The 25,824-nt window shown below is 38.5% G+C and overlaps 1 protein-coding gene across 1 annotated transcript; it reads right to left on the minus strand.

Annotated features, from left to right (window-relative positions):
• Nucleotides 1–14,904: 14,904 nt before the first annotated feature.
• On the minus strand, nt 14,905–22,603 carry LOC307004543 (membrane-spanning 4-domains subfamily A member 4A-like). The gene is made up of 8 exons (XM_079623861.1): nt 22,232–22,603; nt 18,821–18,931; nt 18,654–18,722; nt 17,529–17,710; nt 17,280–17,292; nt 17,107–17,217; nt 15,462–15,542; nt 14,905–15,283 (listed from the first exon to the last, which is right to left on the minus strand). The coding sequence occupies exons 1-8, from the start codon at nt 22,472–22,474 to the stop codon at nt 15,221–15,223; spliced, it is 873 nt and encodes a 290-aa protein (XP_079479987.1). The 5' UTR covers nt 22,475–22,603; the 3' UTR covers nt 14,905–15,220.
• Nucleotides 22,604–25,824: the final 3,221 nt, after the last annotated feature.

Raw genomic sequence — 25,824 nt, forward strand, 5'->3', positions numbered from 1 at the left:
TGGTGTATAAACCCATCTGCCTACTTGGGCAAAGAGCTGAGTGACAAGCACCTGACCCATAGATAGTGGGTTCAAGTCCGTGTGGGACAACTTTCAAAATGTGTATGAATAATTCCTTTATTATCCAGATAAGAGCAATACTAATCTTTTGTAGGATTGGAAATAAGTGTTTTTTTTCTTCATTCTGTGTTCGTTCTCATCAGAACGTCTGTTCATTTTGATTTCATCCTATCTGTACTTCTGAAGATATCTGTTCTTCATGTACATTCTATTTCTGCTCTTTTTGCCCTTCTGGCTCTGCATTGCGCTGCAGCCCATTTCTTTCTTACTCTTGGATTGGAAATAAGTGTTTTTTCCTCTTCATTCTGTGTTTGTTCTCATCAGAACTTCTGTTCATTTTTCATTTCATCCTATCTGTACTTCTGAAGATATCTGTTCTTCATGTATATTCTATTTCTGCTCTTTTATCTCTTCTGGCTCTGCATTGCGCTACAGCCCTTTCTGGGCTTGGCCCCGTGTTGCTGCTTGCAGCTATATTTATTTATATTTCAGTAGATCTGCACTTCACTGTTACTCAACAAATAACTCAAACTGGGCTTGATATTGACTCAAAAATGTACTCTCTGTTCTTTGCAGCTATCTACGCGAATCTTTTACGGCAAGAGGGGGACAGTTGTGCCAGCCCACCCCAGCATCAGTGATGATGAGGGCTCTGAGGAGGAAGATGATGATGTGGCAGACCCTGACTTCCTCCCACCCATGAAGCAGTGGCCTAATTCTGTGGACTTGAAAAAAATTTTTTTCTTAATAATAATTTTAAATGTTCCTAATAATAATTTATTTTTAAATGTTCCTAACAATAATTTAAAATGTTCCTAAATAAATATTTTTATGTTTGTAACAAGTTGGTGTTATTATATTTTTATATATACACTTTTTAAGGGAAAAACATTACCCTAGACTGGCGAGGAACCATATATGGTAACTTCATTGCCCTTGATTTCCAACCTAAAAAAATATATATTTTTTTAAACTCACAAATGTTTAGAAGTCTTATAATATCCTCCAATAACACTCTATGGTTGAAATTTTGAATTTCCAAGTATTTCAATGAGTGCCCTATAAAGGGTTTTAAGCACTTTGGTCAATTATGATTGTTTTTAAACGTGCTATATAAATAAAATTGAACTGAACTAAACTGAACAGATACTGAGACTATTGAATGGTTGAATGAAAGTGTTTCTTGTTTCCTATCAGTATGATCGTCTGCTCGTAAGACAAAATATGACTTGAAAGAAATCTGTGTAAAACTCTGCTGACGTAAGACGCTGCTACACCAGATAACACGTCAGCAGCATCACTACAGAGTCGTGAACGCGGATTGACAACAGACCCGGAAGAGAATACAATGATGAATAAAGACGTAGTTTTTGTTATTTTTGGACAAAAATTTATTTTCGATGCTTCAAAAAATTCTAACTAACCCACTGATGTCACATGGACTACTTTGATGTCTTTATTACCTTTCTGGACATGGACAGTATAACATACATACATTTGCAAAGGAGGAACATCTGAGAAAGGTCTCGGACTAAATCTAAAATATCTTAAACTGTGTTCCGAAGATGAACGGAGGTTTTACGGCTTGGAACGACATGAGGGCGAGTCATTAATGACATTATTTACATTTTTGGGTGAACTCACCCTTTAAGTTTTGCCGCAAAGTTTATTCAATAACTCTACAACCTTCACGTACGTACTTCAAAGCTTCAAAATTCAGCCACGACAGAGACTCCATTAATTGGCTTCCCAAGGCGTCACTCAAAGAAACAACGAACCTGGGAAATCCCCTCACTTTCTTTCTTTTGTGTTAGGTATTACAGTTTTTCTCATTTGCTGACACACTAAATGAAACTGGGATCCGCTTGATCGTCATCATCACATTATTAGCACAGCAGAAGTCTTCTCTTGCAAATGTTTTAACACTTTTTCATTTTTTTCACACCCTTTGTCAAAACAGTTACCACAAATCTCATTGAAAGACCCCGAACTCTATTGGATTCCCTGTGTTGAACAAAAGGAAAACATCTATTCACAGCTGATAGAAAGTACTTGCGTAATTATAAATCTCTATACACCTGTGTGAAACTCATTTGCACAACTCTTCAATCAGCAATCAGTTCTCATCCATCTGTAAAATATGCCACCTCTGTGTTGCTATTTGCAAGCATGGATCAAAGAGGCCATAGGCACGGAAGGAGAGCAAGAGGCCATGGCAGAAGGGCCAGAGGAAGAGGAGTTTGTATGCATGGTGGAGGAGCTGCAGCAGCAAGAGGATGAAATCAAGCTCAAGTTTCAAATGAAATTCGGGCAACAATTATTGACCATGTCATCAATAATGGCTTGTCCTATAGAGAGGCTGGACAAAGGGTCCAGCCCATACTGAGTCGGAGCACTGTGGCATCTATTGTCAGGCTTTTTCGGAATGAGAACAGGTAATTCACAGTGTTACTGTAATGTATACCACTGTGTATTTCAGCTTTACTGCATTGCCTTGTTAGCAGAACAAACTGTGTCTACAGTAATGCAGATGTTTTATCAATCCCATTTATGTGACTGTCAATTCTGACATGCTTTTACTTTATAGAATCCACACATTACCACACACTGGTGGCAGAGGAAAGATATTTAGTATTGAACAGGAGTCTGCCATTGTAGATATGGTAGTGACAAACAATGCAATCAGACTGCGTGAAATCCAGGCAGCAGTAATTGCAGATCAGGGAGCATTTAGAAATATAAACAGTGAGTTTGGCAAGATCAAGATATAGATCAAGTCCTTAAACAAAACCATGTCAGAATGAAGCAGCTGTACAGAGTTCCATTTTAAAGAGACTCTGTCATCTTAAAGGAGGCATGATTCCAGTATGTGCAGGTACAGACTTTTTATTGTAATACCTTGTTTACCACAGTTTGCTAATGATACTTTTGGGGAAACATACCCCAGATCTATTCCGTTTAATGTGAACCATTCACACTGGTTTCGTTAAACAAAAGAAATTCATTTTTAAAGATTAACTCAAAAGAATCATCTGTTCACAAATCGAATCATGAACTTGCATTACCACGCCAAAGATGATCTGGTCTTGAGCATTACAGATGAACTTGAAGTTTACAAGATGGCGCCGATGTGTTCGGAAGCCATCCAGGTCTCTCCGCTTAGGCCACATTTACACATAGCCGGGTATTTAGAGAAACGAATATTTCTCCCCCTCCGTTTTCAATAATAACATCGTGCACACAACCCGCATAAATACGCCGTCGAGCGCCTTTATAACTATGCTAAACCTATGGGCGGCAGTGTAGGGAGAAGGATAAAGCCATGCAAGCCAATCAGAATCCTCAGAATCGACAAGAGAGAACCTAAAACCCCGTTTCTCCCAGTTGACACGACAACATATAACCGGCGTTTTCAGAAATCTCCACTTTGGCCGGAGTTTTTAGAAATAATCGTTTTCTGGGATAAAAACGGCGTTTTCGTGTAAATGACAGGCCAAAACGCAGAGAAATATCTGCGTTTTCCCATCGTGTAAACGGGGCCTTAGATTGTACTTTTACTTACTTTTTTACTTACTTTTGCTTTCTCTTTATACACACTGCACTAATCACTTACTTTTTTCTTTTCATTTTTTTTACTACAGTTTATTACAATAACAACATCAAACATAAAACAAAAGCATGAAATGAAAACTCAAAACAAACCATGAACATGGAGATACTAACAGCGTTACAGTGAAACAATACTTGACAAACACACATGACAAAAATCAGGGCTTAAATACACAGACTAATGACAAGACAAGGGACACCTGTGAACAATGAACAGACGATTAACCAATGACAAGACACATGGCAGGATCACATGACAAACAGGGAATCACATGACAGACATGTAACAAGACATGAACAAAACCAAGACAAGACCAAATCGTGACAGCTGCCATAAAATAACAACAATAGCCTATAGCAGGCCGCCAATAACACGTCAAAAAGGAACACTTCAGTAACACAACACTAGAGAAAAATATATAGATTATCACTATGAGTGGAAATTCCTTACCTTAATATCTCATCTTCAAATCGCGTGGAAAATCCAAGGTAAACACAGGGCTCGCAAAATTTCTAAATCGCTGGTAGCCCTTCGGGCAGGAACTCTTCAGATTTTGGTAGCCCGAAATGAATTTTACTAGCCCACATAAAAAGACAATTTTTAATGTAGAAAATTGGTTAGGAATTAATTGAATTTTAAGATGTTTTGAATGCCAAAAAAATTGGACAACAATAGCTTTAAAACCATGTCACACAGCTGATTATTTTTCTCTCCTCATCAGCATCACACTCGTTTTCTCTTTGTTTTTCTCTTCCCGTCCTAATAAAGCTGAGCTTTGACTGATAGGCTTTTCTGTTTTGTCTGTCAATGACGAAAGTAAACTTGGGGTCAGCTGATAGGTTGATTTATGAATAATTTTCTTAGACACGTTCATTTACTGAAATCTACTAGGAAAGCTAGGTAGCCTAACTAAGTTTATTAAATTTATTCACAATATGTACACATTCATTATTGATCTTAATACAGGGCTTTATAATCAAATAGGTCCTAAATTTAAGGTTGTTAGGGGGTTCAAATTTCAAATTTGCATTTCAAAAAGTTTGAAGGCCAAAAAAAGGATAAGAATAGCTTTAAAACCATGTCAGCGGGCAGTAGCCTATTTGTCAATACCTGCTCTCACTATCCATCACTCTTTCTTTTTCTCTCAGTCTCCTCATCTTGCCCTGTCTCTTCCCCTCCAAAAGCTGAACTTTTTTAATTTACTGAAGGCTACAAATTGTACTATATTAATTCTCAACATGTACACATTCGTTATTAATATTGTGCCTAACAAGATGAAAACGGCTTTGTTAATGTTTCTCGTCCCCTCACAATGACAGTAAACTAATTACATTACATGAGTCACGTTACAAAGGCCTATTTTCAGTTAAAAATGGCGAAATTAGACAAGTAAATTCGTTTGCCTGATAATTTGTAATTTGTTTAACATTTATGACCTAAAAAAAATATTTTGTTTAGCTACTTACATCTTATCACACTTGACCGTAAACTGAAGCGTCGAGTCGCTCTGCTCAAATTCGCGCTCAGCCGCTTCTGTGAATATAAATCCTGCCTACTTTGATTTGATTGGTAATCTCTAATATTCTGACATTGACGAGCAGTGACAGACCAATGAGGCTCAGATATATATAAACACACACACCCTGTCCTCTGTTTCTGACGTGCGCTCTGTTCGGCGCCACTGCGGATTGAAGACGAAGAACGCGCTGAATCTGATTATAACAAGACTGAAGTGAACACTATTTCAGATAGCCCGTCGGGCAGGCCGGTTATGCATTTTGTTAGCCCGACTGGAAAACACAATAGCCCCGGGACGTCGGGCGGGCGATTTTGCGAGCCCTGTAAACAGCACAGCTCAGCACAAACACAACTAGATGAAACAACTAGTCTTCCAAACTAGATGAAAAGCAGAGGAATACTGAAGTCTTTGTTTTTGAGGTAATGAAGGCGTTTACAGATCTGCGTTGCTTCACGTGCACTATTTGCATGTCAATTGCCTGTGCGCGCGTGGGTGTGGTCACATTAGCGCTAATGAGGGTGCGTTTAAGAAACTGTACATCTCGTTGCTTTCATACGGATTAGTCAATTTGTTTTTGATATGATTTACATTATTTAAAAATAGAGACTTCAAGATTTGTAAAGACATATGTTTTATGTCAATGTGGCCAGCATTCGGTGAGTTACAGATAATTTTCTGTCACGTTTCAGAATGAACTTCACACTAAGAGAGACGGCAGAATGCGCATCATGTTTATTTTCTTTATTTCACGAAAAACACAACATTTAGTTTTTATTATTAGTGTACACAAATAAAAGAATACATTTAACAGTTTTGAATGATGTATGACACTTGCCTGTATGACAAAAATCGACAGTTATCGGAGTCTCTTTTGCACTGGTAAGAAAAAAAACGAGGTATCGCTGGTGCGACTGCCGACCCCAGAGGGTTAAACAGTTTTTTTTCCCCTGAAAAATATCTTGAATGTAACTCGACACCCTTGCCTCATTTAGTATGCGCGATTCTATGAATATGCAAATGTGCCCCGCCTCCACTCACTCACTCAGAGATCCACTGGTTGACGATCACACGTTGATCTGATTGGTTACAAGGTAGTGTGTGACGTCAGAAACACCAGTGATTTCAAACCGTGTTTTTAAACTGTCTTTGGTTCACTGCAGTTTTAAGCAGAAAATACTCAGCAATGCTGTCGACTTATGAATTTACACATGGTTTGTCTTAAAGCAGATTAAAAACACCACATAGACAACATTAAAAGCTGGATTTTCACCACAGGGGGACTTTGAGAACCAAACCTGAAATGTCATTTACAAACTTATTCTGGGAAGTTAAATCTACAATAAAAAGCCACTTGACTTGAAAAGTAATGCACTCGTGAGACCCTGTTCCTTTTATTTTTGTGGAAACAGTTTTAAATGGGTCTGCAAATCTGTGTGAAATCAAAGCTAGGTTCACACCGCAGCTGAATGTTGCTTAATTTTCTGCTCAAATATGATTTTTTTGTTATTGATGCTATGAACATGACCTTTTAAATGTGTCCTGTATCAGATACTCATCTGAACAAGTGACGTTCTTACAAATGGTCATGTCCAATTATTTATTTCATTTCCATCTTTTATCTCTTAATACTTTGCATTGAGGCTTCAAATTTTCTTTTGTCATGTACATATAAATGCATGTGGCATTCACAACCGACAATCATACAGACATTGCTGCTCTAAGTACCCCTGGAGGGAGTGTGTGCAGGTTTGTATAGTTGATTTTGCAGCACAAGAGAGCACAAAGGGTGCTATTATTTGCTTATTTCAATTTCATTCTGGCGGACCGGGATGAGTTGGGGGACTTGGTTATGTTTTTGAGGGCTTTTTTTTGTTGTTGCTTTATTTGGTAATATTTTGAATTAATAATATTAAAATAGTATTATTAAAATTAAATAAATCGCCCTTTTTGTTGCCGAAAAATTGATGAGTAGCGCACACTGGCGGCCCTAGCATTTGCTTATCCCTGAGAGGCTTTAAGAAGCCGAGTTGTTTTAGTCTTTCCAGATGAGTATTTTCTAGCTATGGCAGAATCGGGGAAGATGTCTGCCAAACTAGCATTAAATTCATCACAAAAAGAAAAAGGAATGTTTTTTTTTTTTGCAATCATCAATGCCATTTTCAGTTCACTCTGTAATAGTTTGTAATAGACTGTAATAGTCTGCCTCCGTCAGGCCCTTAGTTATAAAGCTCAAAATGTCCGGTGTACACTTCTGTGCCCCCGCAGTGCCACTGTGCCGTTGTGATTTATTACATCATTTCCCCCACCGTGTCCGATACTAAAATCAGTGCGACACACTTTGCAAAAGGAATTGTCGATGCGGCTTGGAGATAAGAAATGAAATTCCTCCATCCATATATTGTTAAATTTGCAGCAATATTTAGTTTTTTTCACCGTAGCACCACCTGAGACTTTTAATGCCATTTCTAGCACTGATTCTTGATTTAAATTCCCCTGTCTCCTGAGTAGATATCAACAGCGCAACTGGGTTTTAGGTTGCCAGGTTGAGGGCACAAATGGGTTGAAAACTGTATGATATGTATTATGTGAGTAGGATGCGTTTCATCTGGCAACTGGACAACCTTCGAATAATACTGTATATTGATGTGATTATTCATATAACAAGGTTTGGGCCATACAAATTACGGGAGTTTCACGGTATGCTGACAATCTCCTTTGCTATAGTTTATAATATTGAGTTTTCAGTCATATATTTGATTTAATAGACCTTGAAATTTTAGGCCTTTTGCTAAAATGCTTTGGATTCTTTTTCTTTATTTTTTTTTACCCTTTACCCATCAAGACCCACTGACATAAGTATTCAGATCCTTAACTCAGTACTTTGTTGAAGCGCCTTTCTGCATCGAATACAGCCTCGTGTTTTTTGGTATGATTCAATAAGATTCACACACCTGGATTTGCAGATTATTGGCCATTTATCTCTAAATCCTCTCAAGACTGTCAGATTGAATGGATTGGATTGAATGTTGAGCAGCCATTTTCAGGTTTGTGGCAAATAAGCTCAAGGTAAATATGAATAATTAATTAAAACTTGTTATAACTAATTATAAATATTTGGATCAGTTAATAGAATTAACGTGATGTAGCTAAATTAATACCATAATAATATTTGTTCCACCTAAATCACTTATTGAACATCACTTATTGAACATTGAATCAACATAGAAGAAAATTTTAAATCATGTACAGCAGGATTATATGCCAGTTAATTGTATTTTAAATTTACTCCTTTCAATAAGAAACCATGCAGAGCTGCAATTAATATGGTTTTGAATTGAAAAGTCACTAAACAACATCTTTCAGTTTACATGTAATTGTATTTATTTATTTATTATAAAAATGGCGTGGTGACTTTAAAACATAAAGAGCTTTTAATACAATTAATCATAGCATATAATAAAATGGATGACTTAAGAGAAACAACAACAAATATAGCTGGCACCGGGCTGGCGCTGCCACCGGCTTGGGCCCGTAATCGCTGCTTGCAGCTATATTTATTTATATATATATATATATATATATATATAAAAAGCCGCCACCCCGTTGCCTTTCGGGTTCCTGTGCACGACGGGCAATAACGTAACCCCGCTTTGACTGTCGAGAAGAAGTCTGCTTTAGAGCTTGTATCAGTGTGAGTCTTTCTGCTCCCCTCCAAACACACACAGAAAAGGGGGGGCTGTCTGTGTGTGTGCCCTCCCTCCCTCCCTCCCCACACACACACACACACACACACACACACACACACACACACACACACACAGAGAGAGAATGGCAGGGGGAACTCTGTCAGAGAGAGACAAAACCACATTCAAACCAAAATATCTGACTTCCTGTTGGTCGGAGCTAATGACTGTAAATGAGAAAGTTGTCCGGATCGATAAGCACAATATACAGACCGAGTTTTGTGACTGTGGGTAAAAATAACCCCACCACTTTAGTCAAAAGTATCTTGAAAGTAACACACTTCCTGCTGCCAGTTGGTGGCGCTATAACTTTGACTCACAATAGTCACATCCATGTGATCGCCCTCTTACAACAAACACACTGCTGAAGTTTCATCAAGATCAATAAATGTATGAAGACGTTATAACACATTGTGTTTTTCTTTTCTCGCCATAACTTCGTTTCCTCGCCACGGCCAAACCATTCGAGATATCAAAAATCCGTCCGCAATTTAGCGTCCTCAATGTCTTTACTTCATGCTGACCGAGTTTGGTGGCGATAGGATCATTTTTCTTGGAGGAGTATATCAAATTCCAGGGGCATGCGTTTTCATACAACCCATAATAGCCGACTTCCTGTTGGACTGGCGTAAAACTTAGAGCACGAAAGTTGTTTGGCCCGATGATATCTAAATGTGTACCGAGTTTCATACTTATTCATGCAAGCGTGTTTGATATATGGACAAGTGTTCGAATCCCATTCCAGGGGGCGCTGTCGAGCCCCCATGCCACGCCCAGGTACCAGCTTCAACCCGGCCCTGATGGCCGTGGGTTCTGACCTGTGTGCAAAGTTTCAAGAGTTTTTGAGCACGTCAAGGGCCCCATAAGTGCCCGAGAAGTCGCACACAGCAGAGAAAGGGGTTAACAAAGCCCCCTCCTCTCACACACACACAGACACTGAGAGAGACTGGCAAAATTCTCAGATCTTCTCCCATTCAAACCAAAATATCTGACTTCCTGTTGGTCGGGGCTAATGAGTGTAAATTAGAAAGTTGTCCGGCGCGAGGAGAACAATATCCATACTGATTTTTGTTACTGTAGGTAAAACTAATACCCCATTTTTGACTAAAGGTGGCGCTACTGAGCCCCTTACCACGCCCGTTTCTGAAACTTTGCACAAGTGTACTAGGCAATAAATGTAAAGTGTCTGTCGAGTTTCATCCAATTTCAAGCATGCTAAGAGTCTCAAAAACATCAGAAAAAAATGTTAAAGTTTGATGCGTTGCCATGGCAACAGTGTTTAAGATATCAATAATCCTTTCACAGGTCCACATCTGCCGTGTGTTTACATTATACAGATAAAGTTTGAAGCAAATCGGGTAAAAATAAGAGGGTGATTTTAAAGCATTTTGAAAGTGACACACTTCCTGCTGCCAGTTGGTGGCGCTATAACGTTGACTCACAATAGTCACATCCATGTGATGGGCCTCTTACAATGAACACAATGCTGAAGTTTCATCAAGATCAGTTAATGTATGCAGAAGTTATAACACACTTCCTGTTTCCAATATTCGCCATAAATTTGTTTCCTCGCCACGGCCAAACCGTTCGAGATATCAAAAATCCCCTGGCAATTTATCATCCTCCATGTCTTGAATTCATGCTGACCGAGTTTCGTGGTGTTTGGATTAATTCTCTAGGAGGAGTATTTCAAATGCCAGAACATGCGTTTTTAAACTACCCTAAATAGCCGACTTCCTGTTGGGCTGGCGTAAAAAGTCAGAGCACGAAGGATATATGAACCGATGAGATCTATAAGTATATCGATTTTCATATTATTACATGCAAGCGTGTTTGATTTATGGACCAAGTTTTTGGACCCCGTTCCAGGGGGCGCTGTCGAGCCCCCCTGCCACGCCCGGGTCCCAACTTCAGCCCGGCCCTAATGGCCGCGGGTTCTGACCCATGTGCAAAGTTTCAAGAGTTTTTGAGCACGTTAAGAGACCCAAAAGTGCCCGAATAGTCGTAAGAAAAATAATAATAATTAAAGCTGCAAGCAGCGATGAAAGGGCCCTCGCACCCGTGCCACCGCCACCCGGTGGCTTTAGGAAGACAGAGCACGGTGGGCAATGTGCATTTAAGTAGGTAAAAATAGGAGTAGTATGTCAAAGTCAGTTACAAAAATGTCCTTTATCATGGGTATAATAGCATGCGTTATCACTCAGATAAGTGTTGCTAGCATGTTTTAGCATGTTTCTAGCATGTTTAGAACTCAATGGCATATTAAATATGTCGCTAGCAATGCATCACAGTTTAAAACGTGTCACTTCCTGTCGACAGTAGGTGGCGCTATTACTTTAACTTAAAATTGTCATGTAGATGTGTTCAGGGCAGGACTCTTATCAAACATGTGAAGTTTGGGGCAGATTGGACATTGTCTTCTTCAGTAACAATAACTTCCCGTTTCATTGCATTAGCATGCTTTAGCACTTAGCTAAGAATTGCTAGCATGTTTTAACAGGTTTCTAACATGTTTATTACTCAATGGCATATTTAATATGTTGCTAGTACTGCATCACAGTGTTAACCATGTCACTTCCTGTTGCCAGTAGGTGGCGCTATTACTATAACTGAAAAGTGTCATGTAGATGTGTTCAGGGCAGAACTCTTATCAAACGTGTGAAATTGGGGCAAATTGAACATTCAATGCCTGACAGCAAATTCCTATTTAATTGCAGGAATAGCATGCTTTAGCACTTAGCTAATGTTTGTTAGCATGTTTTAGCATGGTTCCCGTGTGTTGTTAACATGTTCAGCACTTGCTGGCAATTTTTTATATGTTATTAGGAGTCCAAAATGGTGTTAAACATGACACTTCCTGTTGCCAGCAGGTGGCGCTATTACTCTAACTGATTATTCTCATGTAGATGTGTTCAGGGCAGGACTCTTATCAAACCTGTGAAGTTTGGGGCAGATTGGACATTGCCTACTTGAGTAACAACAACTTCCTGTTTCATTGCATTAGCATGCTTTAGCACTTAGCTAAGAATTGCTAGCATGTTTTAACATGTTTCTAACATGTTTATAACTCAATGGTTTATTTAATATGTTGCTAGTACAGCATCACAGTGTTAAACATGTCACTTCCTGTTGCCAATAGGTGGCGCTATTACTATAACTGAATATTCTCATGTAAATGTGTTCAGGACAGAACTCTTATCAAACGTGTGAAGTTTGGGGCAGATTGGGCATTCAATGCCTGAGTTACAGCAAATTCCTATTTAATTGCAGTAATAGCATGCTTTAGCACTTAGCTAATGTTTGCTAGCATGTTTTAGCATGTTTCTATTATGGTGTTAACATGTTTAGCACTTGCTGGCAATTTTGTATATGTTAATTAGGAGTCCAAAACGGTGTTAAACATGTCACTTCCTGTTGCCAGCAGGTGGGGCTATGACTGTAACTGAATTTGAGCATGGTCATGTGTTCAGGACAGAACGCTTATCAAACGTGTGAAGTTTGGGGCAGATTGGACATTGTTTGCCTTAGTTACAGCAACTTCCTGTTTCATGGCGAAACATCAAAATTTGTCAGGCCGCCGAGGACACGCCCTTCGACGAAAACTCTAGATCTTCGCAATTTAACGTCGCAAAGGCCTTAAGATTACACTCACCAAATTTGAAGATGATCAGATTAAAACTGTAGGAGGAGTTCGTTAAAGTACGAGGCCTGAAAATGCCAAAAACTGCACAAAAATCAGAGAGGAAGTTCAAAATGGCTGACTTCCTGTTGTGTTTAAGGCTATGCTCCAAGAGACTTTTTTGTAGGTATTGGGTCATTACATGTATATACCGAATTTCGTACACGTACGTGAAACGTAGCGGGAGGCGCACTCCGTTGAACCTTTATAGGTGGCGCTATCGAGCCATTTTACCCCGCCCAATTCTGAAACGCATATCAGATGTCAATTTTCGCCAGTTCTGACGCGTGTGCAAATTTTCGTGAGTTTTCGTGCATGTTTAGGCCCTCAAAAATGCGATCAAATGCGGAAAATAATAATAATAATAATAATAATAAACAGAGCAATTCCAATAGTGTCCTCGCACCATCGGTGCTCGGGCCCTAATAATCCGAAGGAAAACAATTCCTTCGCCTTTTCAAGGCTTGGGCCCTAATTAGTTAATTGCTTAGCTGGGTCTTCAGGATAGGTTAGTTCACCTCACCACCCAATCAGAGACCTTCGTTCATCACATCACAGCCCCATAGGTTAAAGTTATGCAGTCTGTACTGAATACTGAAATTATTAATTCACCTCTCGAGTTTCTCGTCCTCACAAGTTATGGAAAAGAACCATCATGACAGAAATTCACAAATTGTAAGAAATTTGTAATGCATCATGCAACTGTATTTTATGCATTTGTTTGTAAGGAAGGTTAGGAATTATTAATTAATTTCTGTATCCAATTCAGATGTAATTTCACATGACAAAAGAACGAAAGACTCAGACCCGAATACTTCGAAGGTGAACCTATGGGATGTGCGGTCAACACAAAATTAAAAGTATAGCGGAGGATCTTTCCTAATTTTAGAAAAGACCCGCCCTCTCCAATTTTTTTAAAAATGCACATGCGCAACACTCTATTTGCTCCCGAGAGGGAACGCTTACATTAACTTTTACTAGCAGTGATTTTAAATGGATTTCTCCAAATAGCATGACAAACTTTACCTGTCTAGTAGAATCTTCGCGACTGCGGCATCAGTGGGAAGCCCAACCTGTGCTTTTAGCGCACGCCCGCGTGTGAAATATTCACCCAAAATCACTCTGGTCTTGATTCTATATTCTGCGGCCTTTCTCTTCTTATCATACACTTCGTATACTTTTTTTCTCTGTCGACCCTCAGCCATTTTCAAAGGAATGGCTGAAACCATAACTCATCACACATAATACACCTGAAAGCGAAAACTACATAGGGACGAGCACGTACGACGGCCTTACGTAAACATCACCAGAATGATTGACACTTAGGTGGACCAATAGTATAGGCTACCCACGCGGAAAAAGAAAATCCTCCGCTATACCTTTAAATTATTTATTATTGTTTTTTATTAGTGACACATTTGGGCAGAGGATGTATTCCAAAACTTTCTGAAAATACAGTATGAGAATTAACTGCACAATTACTAGAAATGTTTACCTTGGATATTATAAAATTTGCATGTATAAAACATTTTTTGGAAAACAAAGAAAAGTTTCCAAATCTAACTTGGATCCAATTCTGTAGAATGGCTCATATAGCCTACTTGAATAGGATTTGTTTCCAGGTATGACTATGTACTAAAAATGTGCATTTGACTTTAATTTATATTTGGATTATATATAGAATGATATATTTATTTATTTTGTCCTCACATTCTTTCTTGTGTGACACACCTGAATGAAAGGCTCATTATGCGGGGTCATTAAGCGGGCCATTGTCTTCTCAGGTGTGAACCACTTACTATTCATCATGGTGTTGGATCGCCCACGCCCCTGCGCATATTGCCTTCCCAAACAAAAAGTGTTTTACAAAATGTAAATCAATGTATTGTTTTATGTGAATGATTAGGCAGGATGATTTTCAGATCATTTTGAAGGAAAAACTCAAGGTGACAACTTCCATTACTCAAACGTATTGTTAACACATATTTACTATGTGTTTTGTGGCGTTATTTCAGACACTTAATTTTTTTGTTTTTTGAATAACCATGCATAAACATTATTCTCTCAAAAATACAAACATGTACATGCATGTTGCTCACATATTATGGTAGCCCTGTTTGTGATAAATAGAGTGTAATTACACCTTTGCCATTAATATGTTTATAAGCAACTGAAAAAGCACAAATGTCAGGGCATGTCAGAACATCTCAAGGACCCCAAAAACATCTTAGACCCCAGAGGGTTAAACGTAGGTGAAAGGTAACAAAAAAGAGACATGAATAAGCCATTTTTTACATATATACTTTATTCTTACAGATTATACTGTAGTTGTTAATTAGTTGTTCAAAACAATCTATCCAGTTTCAATAATGATTAAGCAACTTCCTTGACATAACATATATATATATATATATAATATTATCTAGTCTAATAATTATTGTTTACACATTTGTAACACGTAATTAATATCTGATCAAGTGATTTCTTTCTTTGCTTTATTGTTCTCTTTTGAATGAAAGACATAAGAGATAATGGACAGGAAATCACTGGGAAAACCCTTGTGTCCCATCTCAACTCTGTCTACTTTTAATATTCATATTTATTTAAATTCACTGTTGTGGAGGAATTTCTGCAGGACGGAGATACATGGCAGGGTTGTTGACCACAAGCATCTAAAAGAAAAATTATATATATGATCAGCTTCCTAGCGCAAAGATTACTTATTTATTGATATTATTAAACAATGAATGCACCCATTACGTAGTGCTTTACACACTTCCAGTTCATATATAGTGACACTAAATTCAAATAATACATTGTTTTGGGAGTAGGGTTAAAAGCTTATCTTACCTCTGAGTAGTAAGGATCTTCGAAGTGATTGGGCCTATAATCACAGGGCTGTGCGATTATAACTTGTGGAACAGACGACACCTTTGGAAAAATACACATGTAGAGTTTGTCTTCTTACTGTGAAATGCCACACATGCAATGACACTGGCAGACAGTTTCAGTATTACAGATATCAACATACTTCGAATGGAGTAGAAAAAAGCAAAAGACAGAAATCCTGAAATGAAATCAGGACTGAAATGTCCTAATGTGGAACCTAACACCTTCATCTGGATTTAAAAATAATAATAATTATACAACTGAAGAAAAAAATAAAATAAAATAAAATATGACATTTCCCTGTAGATTCTAATGTTTTAGTTTTTGAAGCAATAAAGGGGATAGTTTACCCAAAAATTATTCTTAAATACTTAATTTATCTCTGAATATCAATGGCTCAAACCTCCTTTACTAAAAATCATGTTTTGAATAAGGGATGTATAAAAAATCAGTTGCAAGAAATTGTGCTTTCAGGTCAAAAACCTGACAAATGTATTGAAAGAAAATATTTGAACGTTTCTAAGTAGGGAAAAATTGACTCCATTGAACTATTATGTTGGCTTAAAGCACATATACTAGTTAAACCTCTGAGATTACAAATGTGACTACTCTTAGGGGCATTGTAGTTTTAAAGCTCTAGGAGCAGGCCGTAAAAGTGGACTTCAAAGATTTCTTATCCTGTTCCGCCCCCTACGTAATCGTTGTGGAAGCATTCTCATTCCGGCGTAAGAATCAAGGAACTGCGTGGCCGTACCATGGGTGCAGGCATAATCATATGACGAAGCACCTGAAAATAGTCCCCAGCTCAGTAACTTCCAACATGACCGGGACTAAGTTTGTGTAGTTTTTAGGTGGCAAATTAGGTTTCCAAATAAATACGGTTCGGGATTAGCACCAAAGTAAATGTCATCTAAATCGTCTCTCACAAATGTCTCCATGCTACAAGGCACGCTCCCTGTGCAAGCAGGTTGTCACGTTGGTTTGTTGACGGCAAGTGCTTCGTCATATCATTACGCCTGCACCCATGGTACGGCCGCACAGTTCCTTGATTCTTACGCCGGAATGAGAGTAGTTCCTAGCCATATAGGCTTGGAAAATCGCAACTTTTCATTTTCCGTCGATCTTAGTACACGGTTTAACTACAGAAGAGTCAAGTTTTAAATAGGAAAAATATTAAAAACTCGTTGGTCATTTTGAAAGAAATGCTACTGGACTCATCAGAATCAATGATCTATGCTAAGCTATGCTAAAACCGTCAGACCCGGAGTTCGGCTGAATGGATTTGAAAACGGTAAAACTCAACTGTTTAACTCTGGGGGAGTTGTAAAATGAGCATATTTCCAAAAAAAGTGTAGTATCCCTTTAATTTACATTCACATAATTTTCAACATTTTTGTGGAGAGAATTGTAAAGCTTGAGAATTGTACATATTAAAACTTTGTAGATTTGTACATTTAAAAGAGAAATTTAATGAATTTTTTTTTTTTTTTAAATGTGAACCCAAGTGTGAACACCCTCAAAAGTAACTATTTCCATTCTATATGCATATCTGAGGAGTTCAGCTGACAAACATGTTTAAAAACCCTTGACTTGCCGCATCACTCACCTGTGGAGAACAGCAACAGACTTTACAGGCAAATGCTGACAGAGAGATGGAGATGATGAACTGAAGGATGGTGAATGTCAACAATACACCATGGATTCCCAAGAAGAGAGTCTGAGAGAGAATTCAACATAAGCACAAATAATTATGAAGAAATAATTGATAATAGCACTCACATCAGTACACAGGCTGCTCAGAAGTTCAGAATCTACCATCCTTGAGGTTCATATAGTAATACAACATATTTAAAGGTCAAACTGGACTGAGTTTACAATTAATGTATAATGTCAAGGCTTTCTTTAATCGTAAATGATCAGTAATAGTAAGAGATATAAACTACTTCTGAAATGTTGGAAAAAAGACTGGACTGGTTATAGCTTGACTTTTGACAAGTGCTGACCACACAGTGATCTTATTGTGATTACTAAATAAATGTGAAGAATAAAAGTTGGTGACATACCGTATACTTTACATCAACATGAGGACAATCAACAAACCCGCAGTGACTGTACATCATCGGCCCTATACCCAAACCTACTGAAAGTATGATAATGGAAATGCCTGCAAATAGAGCACTGAAAATGTTCATTCCAAGTGAACCTTTCACCTATAGGTAGAAAAAGAAAAACATAAAATGGATAAAAAAATTAACAAGAACTTGTTAACATAGCGGTAGGTGAAAAGGTATTCTACCACACCCAACAACAGTATGAACGTTGAAACGAGAGGAAAACATAAATAAATAAACACATTGAAATTTAGATTAATTGCATGTCATAGGTCAATTTCAAGTGATTGTGAACAAAAGCTCAACATTTGCTTAACATCTGTATAAGCAAGTATTTAACATTCCCACAGTTTCACAGACAGGTTAAGCCTTTATTTTAGCCAAGTCATATTATTTTTGTTTTGTTTTGACATCCAACAAAGAAGATTCATATATAATTTTTTTAACTTTACAGATCCTCCAGTTAGTGTTAAAATTTCTGTTGTAGCGGCGAGGTCTAATTTTGACACAATTTGGTGTCAATTCTCGATGTGTCCAGTAGTCTGTCTATTAAGTTAAGTTTATGTTTTAAAAAATTTCAATTTGTAGAAAATGAGCATTGCTCAATGAGACGGTTTGATTCACTTATATTCTCATTGATTCCCAGTGATATCACTAATAGTTAGATAACTTTTTGCCAGCAACATCCTTAGCTCTAATGTGCAAAATTTAGTTAAGATTGGATCAATGGCCTAGAAGTTTGCTAAATATATATATATATATATATATATTTTTAGAAAATTCCAAATGGCAGAAATGTTTATAGACGGAAATAAAATCAGAGATATACATTTAAGGATTTATGGGAAAAAAATTAGTTTGTTTCTCGCCATTACTCAAGACAAGTTTGGGGACTCTACAGATTATGGTCACTGATGCCCATACACTTTTTTGGCAGACAAATAAGGAAGAAGAAATCACTACACAAATCAGTACAAACACAATAGTGTTCCTGTAGCTCTGGTGCTTAACCCCTGAGAAACAAGACGTGTTGTGTACATACCAAACACAAACTGGAGGGTGAATTCGGTCTGTTTTCTGCAGCAATGCAGAGTGAGCCTGTGATGATGTACTGAGAGCAGAGAGAAAGACACAAATCAAGACTTCTGTTGGAATATGTAACTTGTGTTATAAAATACACAACACTTTTTTTGTATAATTGTTTATTACGGTGAGAGAGCCCCAGTAAGGAATAAGAGTAAAGACAAAGATGGAATCTGGATAAACTGTAGACACGATTCCCAACAGGACAGTCCACAGACCGATCATTATCTGGACAGTCTGTGAAGGACAAGAGAATAACAATATTACAAGCACAATATACATTTATAACAACTGTAGTTAGATAGACTGGGTTTACCCAGATCCTGATCTGGCAGCGATTTGATTTTCGCCCTGCACCTCAGTCTGGAAACCTGTACATTATTTTCTCCTGCTTCCGAACCAATCACAAACTGGCGTATCCACATGGCGCGATATAGGCTGGTTTAACACGATGATGATAGAAAAGTTTTCCTAAAGCAGTGTTTCCCAACCTTTTTTCAGTCAAGGCACCCTTTTGTGGCACCCTACATTGTTGTCACGATACTACTTTGATACTATACCTTGAAATGTATCGATTTTCAATACCACTGGGAAGAACCGCCATATATAGGCCTACGGTCATAGAGATATGTTTAATATTATCTATTTTTTTGTCCATCCATTTAAAGTCTAGGAAAGAGATCACTTTACATGATGACATATTTAATTAAGGCTTTTATTCATATATAAACTTTGCTCAATTACTATTGCAAATCTCATCTAAATGTTTGCTCACGCAGTGTATTTGTGTTTTTACATTGGGATCATTTTGTTATAATTGCACAAGATAGCTTCTTTTTAATATATTTTATAATGTAATAATTTCACAGTTAATCTCCAAATCAATGTAGAAACAACATTAGGACAGTATATTTAAAAAAAAGTAATGATATATTTTTATGAATGAAGGCCAGTATCACTGATACCAATACTGCTACTGATGTCTTCAATTATTTATTTCTTTACAAAAATATCTAAAAAAAAAGCTATCAATTCTAAAATGTATTAGGCTCCAAAAAATATAACTGAATTAATAATTGAATAAAGTTATCAAACACTTTGCAGTCTTCACTGCATCAAGTATAAATTAAATATAGATGAATCCTTATTAAAGCTACAAGCGTTCTTTAGTCGAGAGCAGTGAGTCATTTTCTGTTCCCTGAGTTATTTGATCTGCTGTCACTGCTGCACATGTCCCATTCTCTCACAACTCTTTACGTTCATTTACGACTTTAACTCATTTAAGACTGCTCTCATGACGATACTCAAAACCAAAACGGACACTTTGGCATGACTGTGTGCTATTATTTGTTCAAGCGTGAAAGAGAAGTCGATTCTGCGTGCATGTGTGTGTCAGCAGACATTCAAAGACTCTTTTTTCTTTTCGCGCTTACATGGTTTAAAAGCATTTGCATGAAGAAGAACGTGATTATATAATGTAATGCTAGCCAAAGGATGACAGAAATTAAATATTTGTAACGCTTTAAACTGAAAAACATTAATCTCACGCGTTACCGCTGACAGTAGCACGGACATATCCGATGTGTTTATGTGAAAACGCGGCAAGACAGACGTTGTGACAATATTTTCGTGTGTATTTGACAGTAAGCGCAACAAGCCATGAAAAAGAGGCAGCTTTATGTGGACGCACTTTTATGAGATCCTGTTGGAATGAAGCACAGGAATGAAATCATCGACAAACCCCGCAATTCAACGCCGAAAACGTATGATTTGAATTTTTATTATTAATTTGTGTGTATTATTTGTTGTTATTTAGAGACATCCGACTTCTGCAGTAGAAATACAGCGCAGACTCCCCAGACCAATGGTCAATCTTAAAATATTGAACTTGGTCTGGTGATAGCCAGACTAGTAGGTACTCTCATTGCATTCATTCACAAACTGTTTTAGGAGATGCAAACTGTTAAAAAAAACAATACAAAAAATATTTTTATTTTTTGTTTTAACTGATTTAGGGTGTACTCACACTAGCCAGTTTGAACCGTGCCCGAGTGCGTTTGACCACCAAAGCGCGGTTCGTTTGACTAGTGTGAGTGCTCCGAACCGTGCCCGGGCGCAGCTCGATTAGCCGGCCCTGGCCCGCTTGGAAGAGGTGGGCCAGAGCACAGTTCAGTTGGACTCAGGCGCGGTTCGCATGCAGTGTGATCGGTAACCGTGCTGGAGCACGGAACAGGACGCGTGACGTCACGGTTTTGCGACGCTGCAAAACCAACATTGCGGGGAAAGGGTCACTTTTGTCTATGGCAGAGGTACAATGCTTGTTGGAAATTGTAGTCCGTAATCAAAGCTGCAAAGTCCGTGCTGCACTTCAGCTGGTACCTTGCAAACCTCCTCATACGAGCAGCACGATTACGTGAAAATTTTCGCGCCACTAAGGCGACACATCTGTTTAACAACAGGCTGTGAGAGGGCTGTGGACCACCGTGGACCAAACGACACAAAATTATCCACAAAGAAAACAGAGCGATGGACTCCATTGTGTTCAGAGAGCGCCGCTCTTCCTGTTTATACCGAAACCGTCGCACCATAATGACGTAAGCGTGCTCCGGCACGAATGCTGAAACCCTATGTGAGTGCAGGCCAGAGGGGGAGTGGGGAGTGGGGAGTGGGGAGTGGGGAGGGGGGACAATCGTACTCGGGCCCGGTTCATGGCAACCGTGCCTAGTGTGAGTACACCCTTACTGTGCTCTGAGCTTCTGCCTGCCTAATGGATTATGACTTTGGTTTGTTATTAATAAACTGCACTTTATTTTCAATTGTTGTTGCTGAGTGCTGTCCACAACAACCAATATCATCAAATCATAACACTAGGCCCTGTTTACATGAGAACGCTCGCGGGTGAAAACATAAAAATATTGTAACGGATGTGCCTTTCGTTTACACGGCGACGGCGTTTTTGGGGCTTAAAAACGCAAAAAAGTGAAACCACCCTCCAGAGTGGAAATCTTAAAAAAGCTCCACCATCGCGTTCCCGGCTGTAAGGGTAAAAACGCAAAAGTCTACTAGACTGTGAAGGAGTCGCGTTTACGTCACAGGCATGCGCCAGTATAGGAAAATAACAAAACATTATCAAACTAAAATATTGCATTAATTTCATTGACAAAAAAAAATTATTTTGTCAGGTTTGAGCGACACGCGAAGAGCACCGAGGGTTAAAGCAGCAGCTTTACCGTATTAAACATGACAAACTGTGTCAGCGTCTCCTTCATTCTCAGTGCTTCACATTGCCACCTAGCGCCTGGAGTGCACACTACATCCAATTTCACACACTTTTGCGTCACCATATGAACGCAGATTACCCCGCCCCCCCCCCCCCCCCCCCCCCCCCCCCCCCCATAACGCTCGTCTAAACGCAGAATAAAAAGTGATAACGCAATGCCACTTTTGTGTTTTCTCTTCAGATCGTTTCCGTGTAAACATAGTCTCAGACTGACATAAACACATAACAATTATTTGGGTTTATGAACAATTTCTCACCCCAAGGGCTTTTGGTTGGCCTTTCAGAAAAGGCTGAAGTCTATGAAGAGGTGAAGCTCCTGCTAGCTGTTGTCCATAAACAGACACAGGAACGTTTGTCCCAGTTCCAGCTGCTGGTGTTTGTGTTGGTGGTTGAAACTGGATGACAAACGCTGAGGAGTTCATGGTTGAGGAGTTCATGGGTATGGGGACAGTCTGCGACATTCTTGTTTCTGAATCTGAAATTGACATGTACAAAATCATAATAAATCCAGACTAGATATGATTATAAAATAGATTTTATATGTTAAAAAAATCCAGTTTATTTATTAAATCTTCATGTTGTTGAAACACTAGTAGTTTAGTATTTATTAACTTTGGTTAAATTATTATCATCAACTAGAATTAGACCTTGAAACCATACCGTGATGGCAGTTGAACAAACCCATGATTACAGGATTAGTTTTGAGTTCACAAAACCAAGCCAATCCAATCAGGCTTTGTTGGTACCATGATGCTGATCATCAACTTTCTCTGTCAACTCAGGCTTTATACTGAGTTTAGGTGTGACACTACTAGCAAACAGCCAATCACATGCTGAGAAACTGCGATTCACTTCTGTCTTCTACAGAATATACTGACTGAGATTGAAAAATCGTATGAATTCAAACAAATTTACATAAGATGAAAGGAGATGTTTATGAAATAGGACAACTAAAAGAAAAAAATCTTGCTATATCTGTGCAAGTTAAAGGCATACTATGCAGTTTTCCGTTTTTATCAGACAGCGACCCCTAGAGTCGTACATGACTGTAATGTAGCCCTCGAAGTCAACATGCCAGTTGTTATCGCTACTGTAACAGAAATCCAACTGCAGGGTTGCTCAATTAGTTTTTACTAAGGGCCAAATTCTGCCGACAATATAAAGCCAAGGGCCACCGACCACAATGTTATGGCCTCAATGTTTGCTCTGCTATTATTGTTGTTGTTAAAAGTCACAAATCACAATATAATTATTCTGATTTTATTTATGTTTATTTATTATTTTCTTTTTCTCATTAGTCTGTTTTATTCAAGCAATTATGAGCATTTTTCAGATACAGAAAACTAAAGAACTTTGCATGGTGGATATTAAAAACAAATGAACAAACAACAACTCTGGATCTCCATGTCTGCATGGGAGTCGACTGATCCTGCTCACTTCTGCTCACTTCACTGATGACACTTCTCATCAACTTCCCCAATAGCAGATTCAATTATTAGACCTATCAGCATTAACATTTTATTGTTCTTACTTGGATCAAACTAAAAGTATTAACTGACATGTACTCACCATTCAATGAAAGAAGTGACAGCGAGAGGCGGCCTGTTTTAATTTTAGTTTTAGTCTTTGTGTCAAGCTTTCATTTTAGTTTTTGTTAGTTTTAGTCACGTTCATACTCTTTTTTTAGTCTAGTCAAGTTTTAGTCGACGAAAACTGATGACATTTAGTCTAGTTTTAGTAATTGAAAATTGTATTTTAGTCTCTTTTAAGTAATGCAACCCAGTCAATATAGTATTTCAAACAAGGTTATCTTTTTATATTTAGGGCTGTGACGGCTTTTACCACCTCGGTGTTAATGGACCAACTACAGGCGGTGGTTGGGGGTTGTTTAAAAGCGAATTTTATCCTCCACAGGGGTGAGACATTAAGGCTATGTTTGATATTGCGCTGCTAGAGAAAGTGAAACTAAAAATAACCCGCGCGAGTCATAAACGGGCTTTAGCCTAACTTACAACTAAACTTGCAGCATTAACGTTGTGTCTCGTTTTCGTCAGGCGATAAAGGTTCGTTCATGAAGATATTTCGTCATAATTTTCGTTGACGAAAGCAACACTAGGCTGAAGCAATAGCTCTGATGAAATGGCATTTGATATTATCAGCCTTACAGACAGCACGATCTGCGTGCATAACAAACGCGTTGGCTTTGCGTTGTGGTGGTCAGGCAACATTAGGGCTGAAACGATTCCTCGAGTTACTCGATTACAAAAATTCCTCGAGGCAAAAACTCTGCCTCGAAGCCTCGTTAAATTCCAATGACGCGCACTATACGCGCGGCGCAGGGATTTGATTGTTTCACACGGACCTGTTCAGGAAGCATATATTTTGAATTTAGTAGTGCGATGGCGGAGAATAAATATGTAAATAAACGTCAGAAATTGTCTAAAGTGTGGGATCATTACACACTTAATAAAGAAGACAACAAGGTGCAGTGTCTCTACTGCAAAATAGAGCTGGCATACCACAATAGCACATCTTCCATGATTCAGCATCTGAACAGGAGACATCCATTCCGTGCTGTTTCACCAAGCATCGCTGAAACCAGGTAACGTAGTCTAAAGCCTGTTTTATGCTTCTGCGTCGAATCGACGGCGTACCCCCGCAGACCCTTCTGCGTCGACGCGAACCCCTCTCCGTCCCCTCTGCCGTAGCTCGACGTGCACCTCCAAAAAATTGTAACTACGCGTCGAGGCGACGCAGACCACAAGGGCTGTGATACCGCCCCCCTAGCGTTCTCGCGGTGAAATGCACCGCGATGCAACACAACCCGACGCAGAACCATAAAACGGCCACGACGCCGTAGGAGTGACGGCGTAGCTACGGCGTGGAGTTGACGCAGAAGCATAAAAAGGCCTTAAGCCTATTGATGTTCGCTGATTTTAATCCCATAATGTATTTGTAGCGATGTCGTGATGCGGTTTGACTAGATATGATTTTTAGCTTTGATGACATTTTTAAGTAGTAAACGTAACGTTAACTATCACGCAAGAGAGTATGGCTTAAAAAAAGAACCCCATTCACACACACACGCCAGTCAGACCGATTGCAGCAATGCTATGCTTGAACTTTTATGTAGCCACGCACACCGGGACGTGATTGAGGAACAAATATTGTATTGCAGTCTTTGCGAGACCTTGTTTGTATTTCACATCTGCCAAATAGTTAGAGACAACAACAAAAAATTTAACTCCCCAGCCTGTTGGTTTTTAATAAAGATTCAGAGTAACGTTACTCATTTTTCAGTTAAAACGCATGGAACAAAAAGTGCGTCAGCTTTTACTGCGTGAGTGCGTGTTCAACGTTACAGCTCTTCTTCAGCGTTTAACTACCAGAATACACAAATATGCTTAGAGTGGTTATATTATAACATCTTAAAGGAGAAATTCACATATGAGATAGCTTTATAACTTGCATACTATATAACTTATAGTATATGTATAACTTATAACAGCTTTAACTGAAATAGACACAAGTTTAATATAACTATTCTGTTAAGAGTGTATTTTTCCAATACCGCCTGCTTCTCCAAATCGACATTATAATCAGCCTAATGGTAAATGCTGCAGGTGTAGAAATCTACATAAAACAGATATTTACTTTGATGTCAGGGCCAGATTACAGCATGAAACCTGTTGTGCATATTAATAAATTAAATAGCTTTTCCTCTTTTTCTCCCTCTCAGCACTTCACAACAGAGTATGGACAGCTTTGTTCGCCCAGCTCAGTCATGCACTGTTCAAGAGGCTGCAATTTTTACAGAGAGCATTTTGAACATGCTCGTGACCGATATGGG

This window comes from Phoxinus phoxinus, assembly GCF_949152265.1.
Source record: "Phoxinus phoxinus genome assembly, chromosome: 9".
NCBI lineage: Eukaryota > Metazoa > Chordata > Actinopteri > Cypriniformes > Leuciscidae > Phoxinus > Phoxinus phoxinus.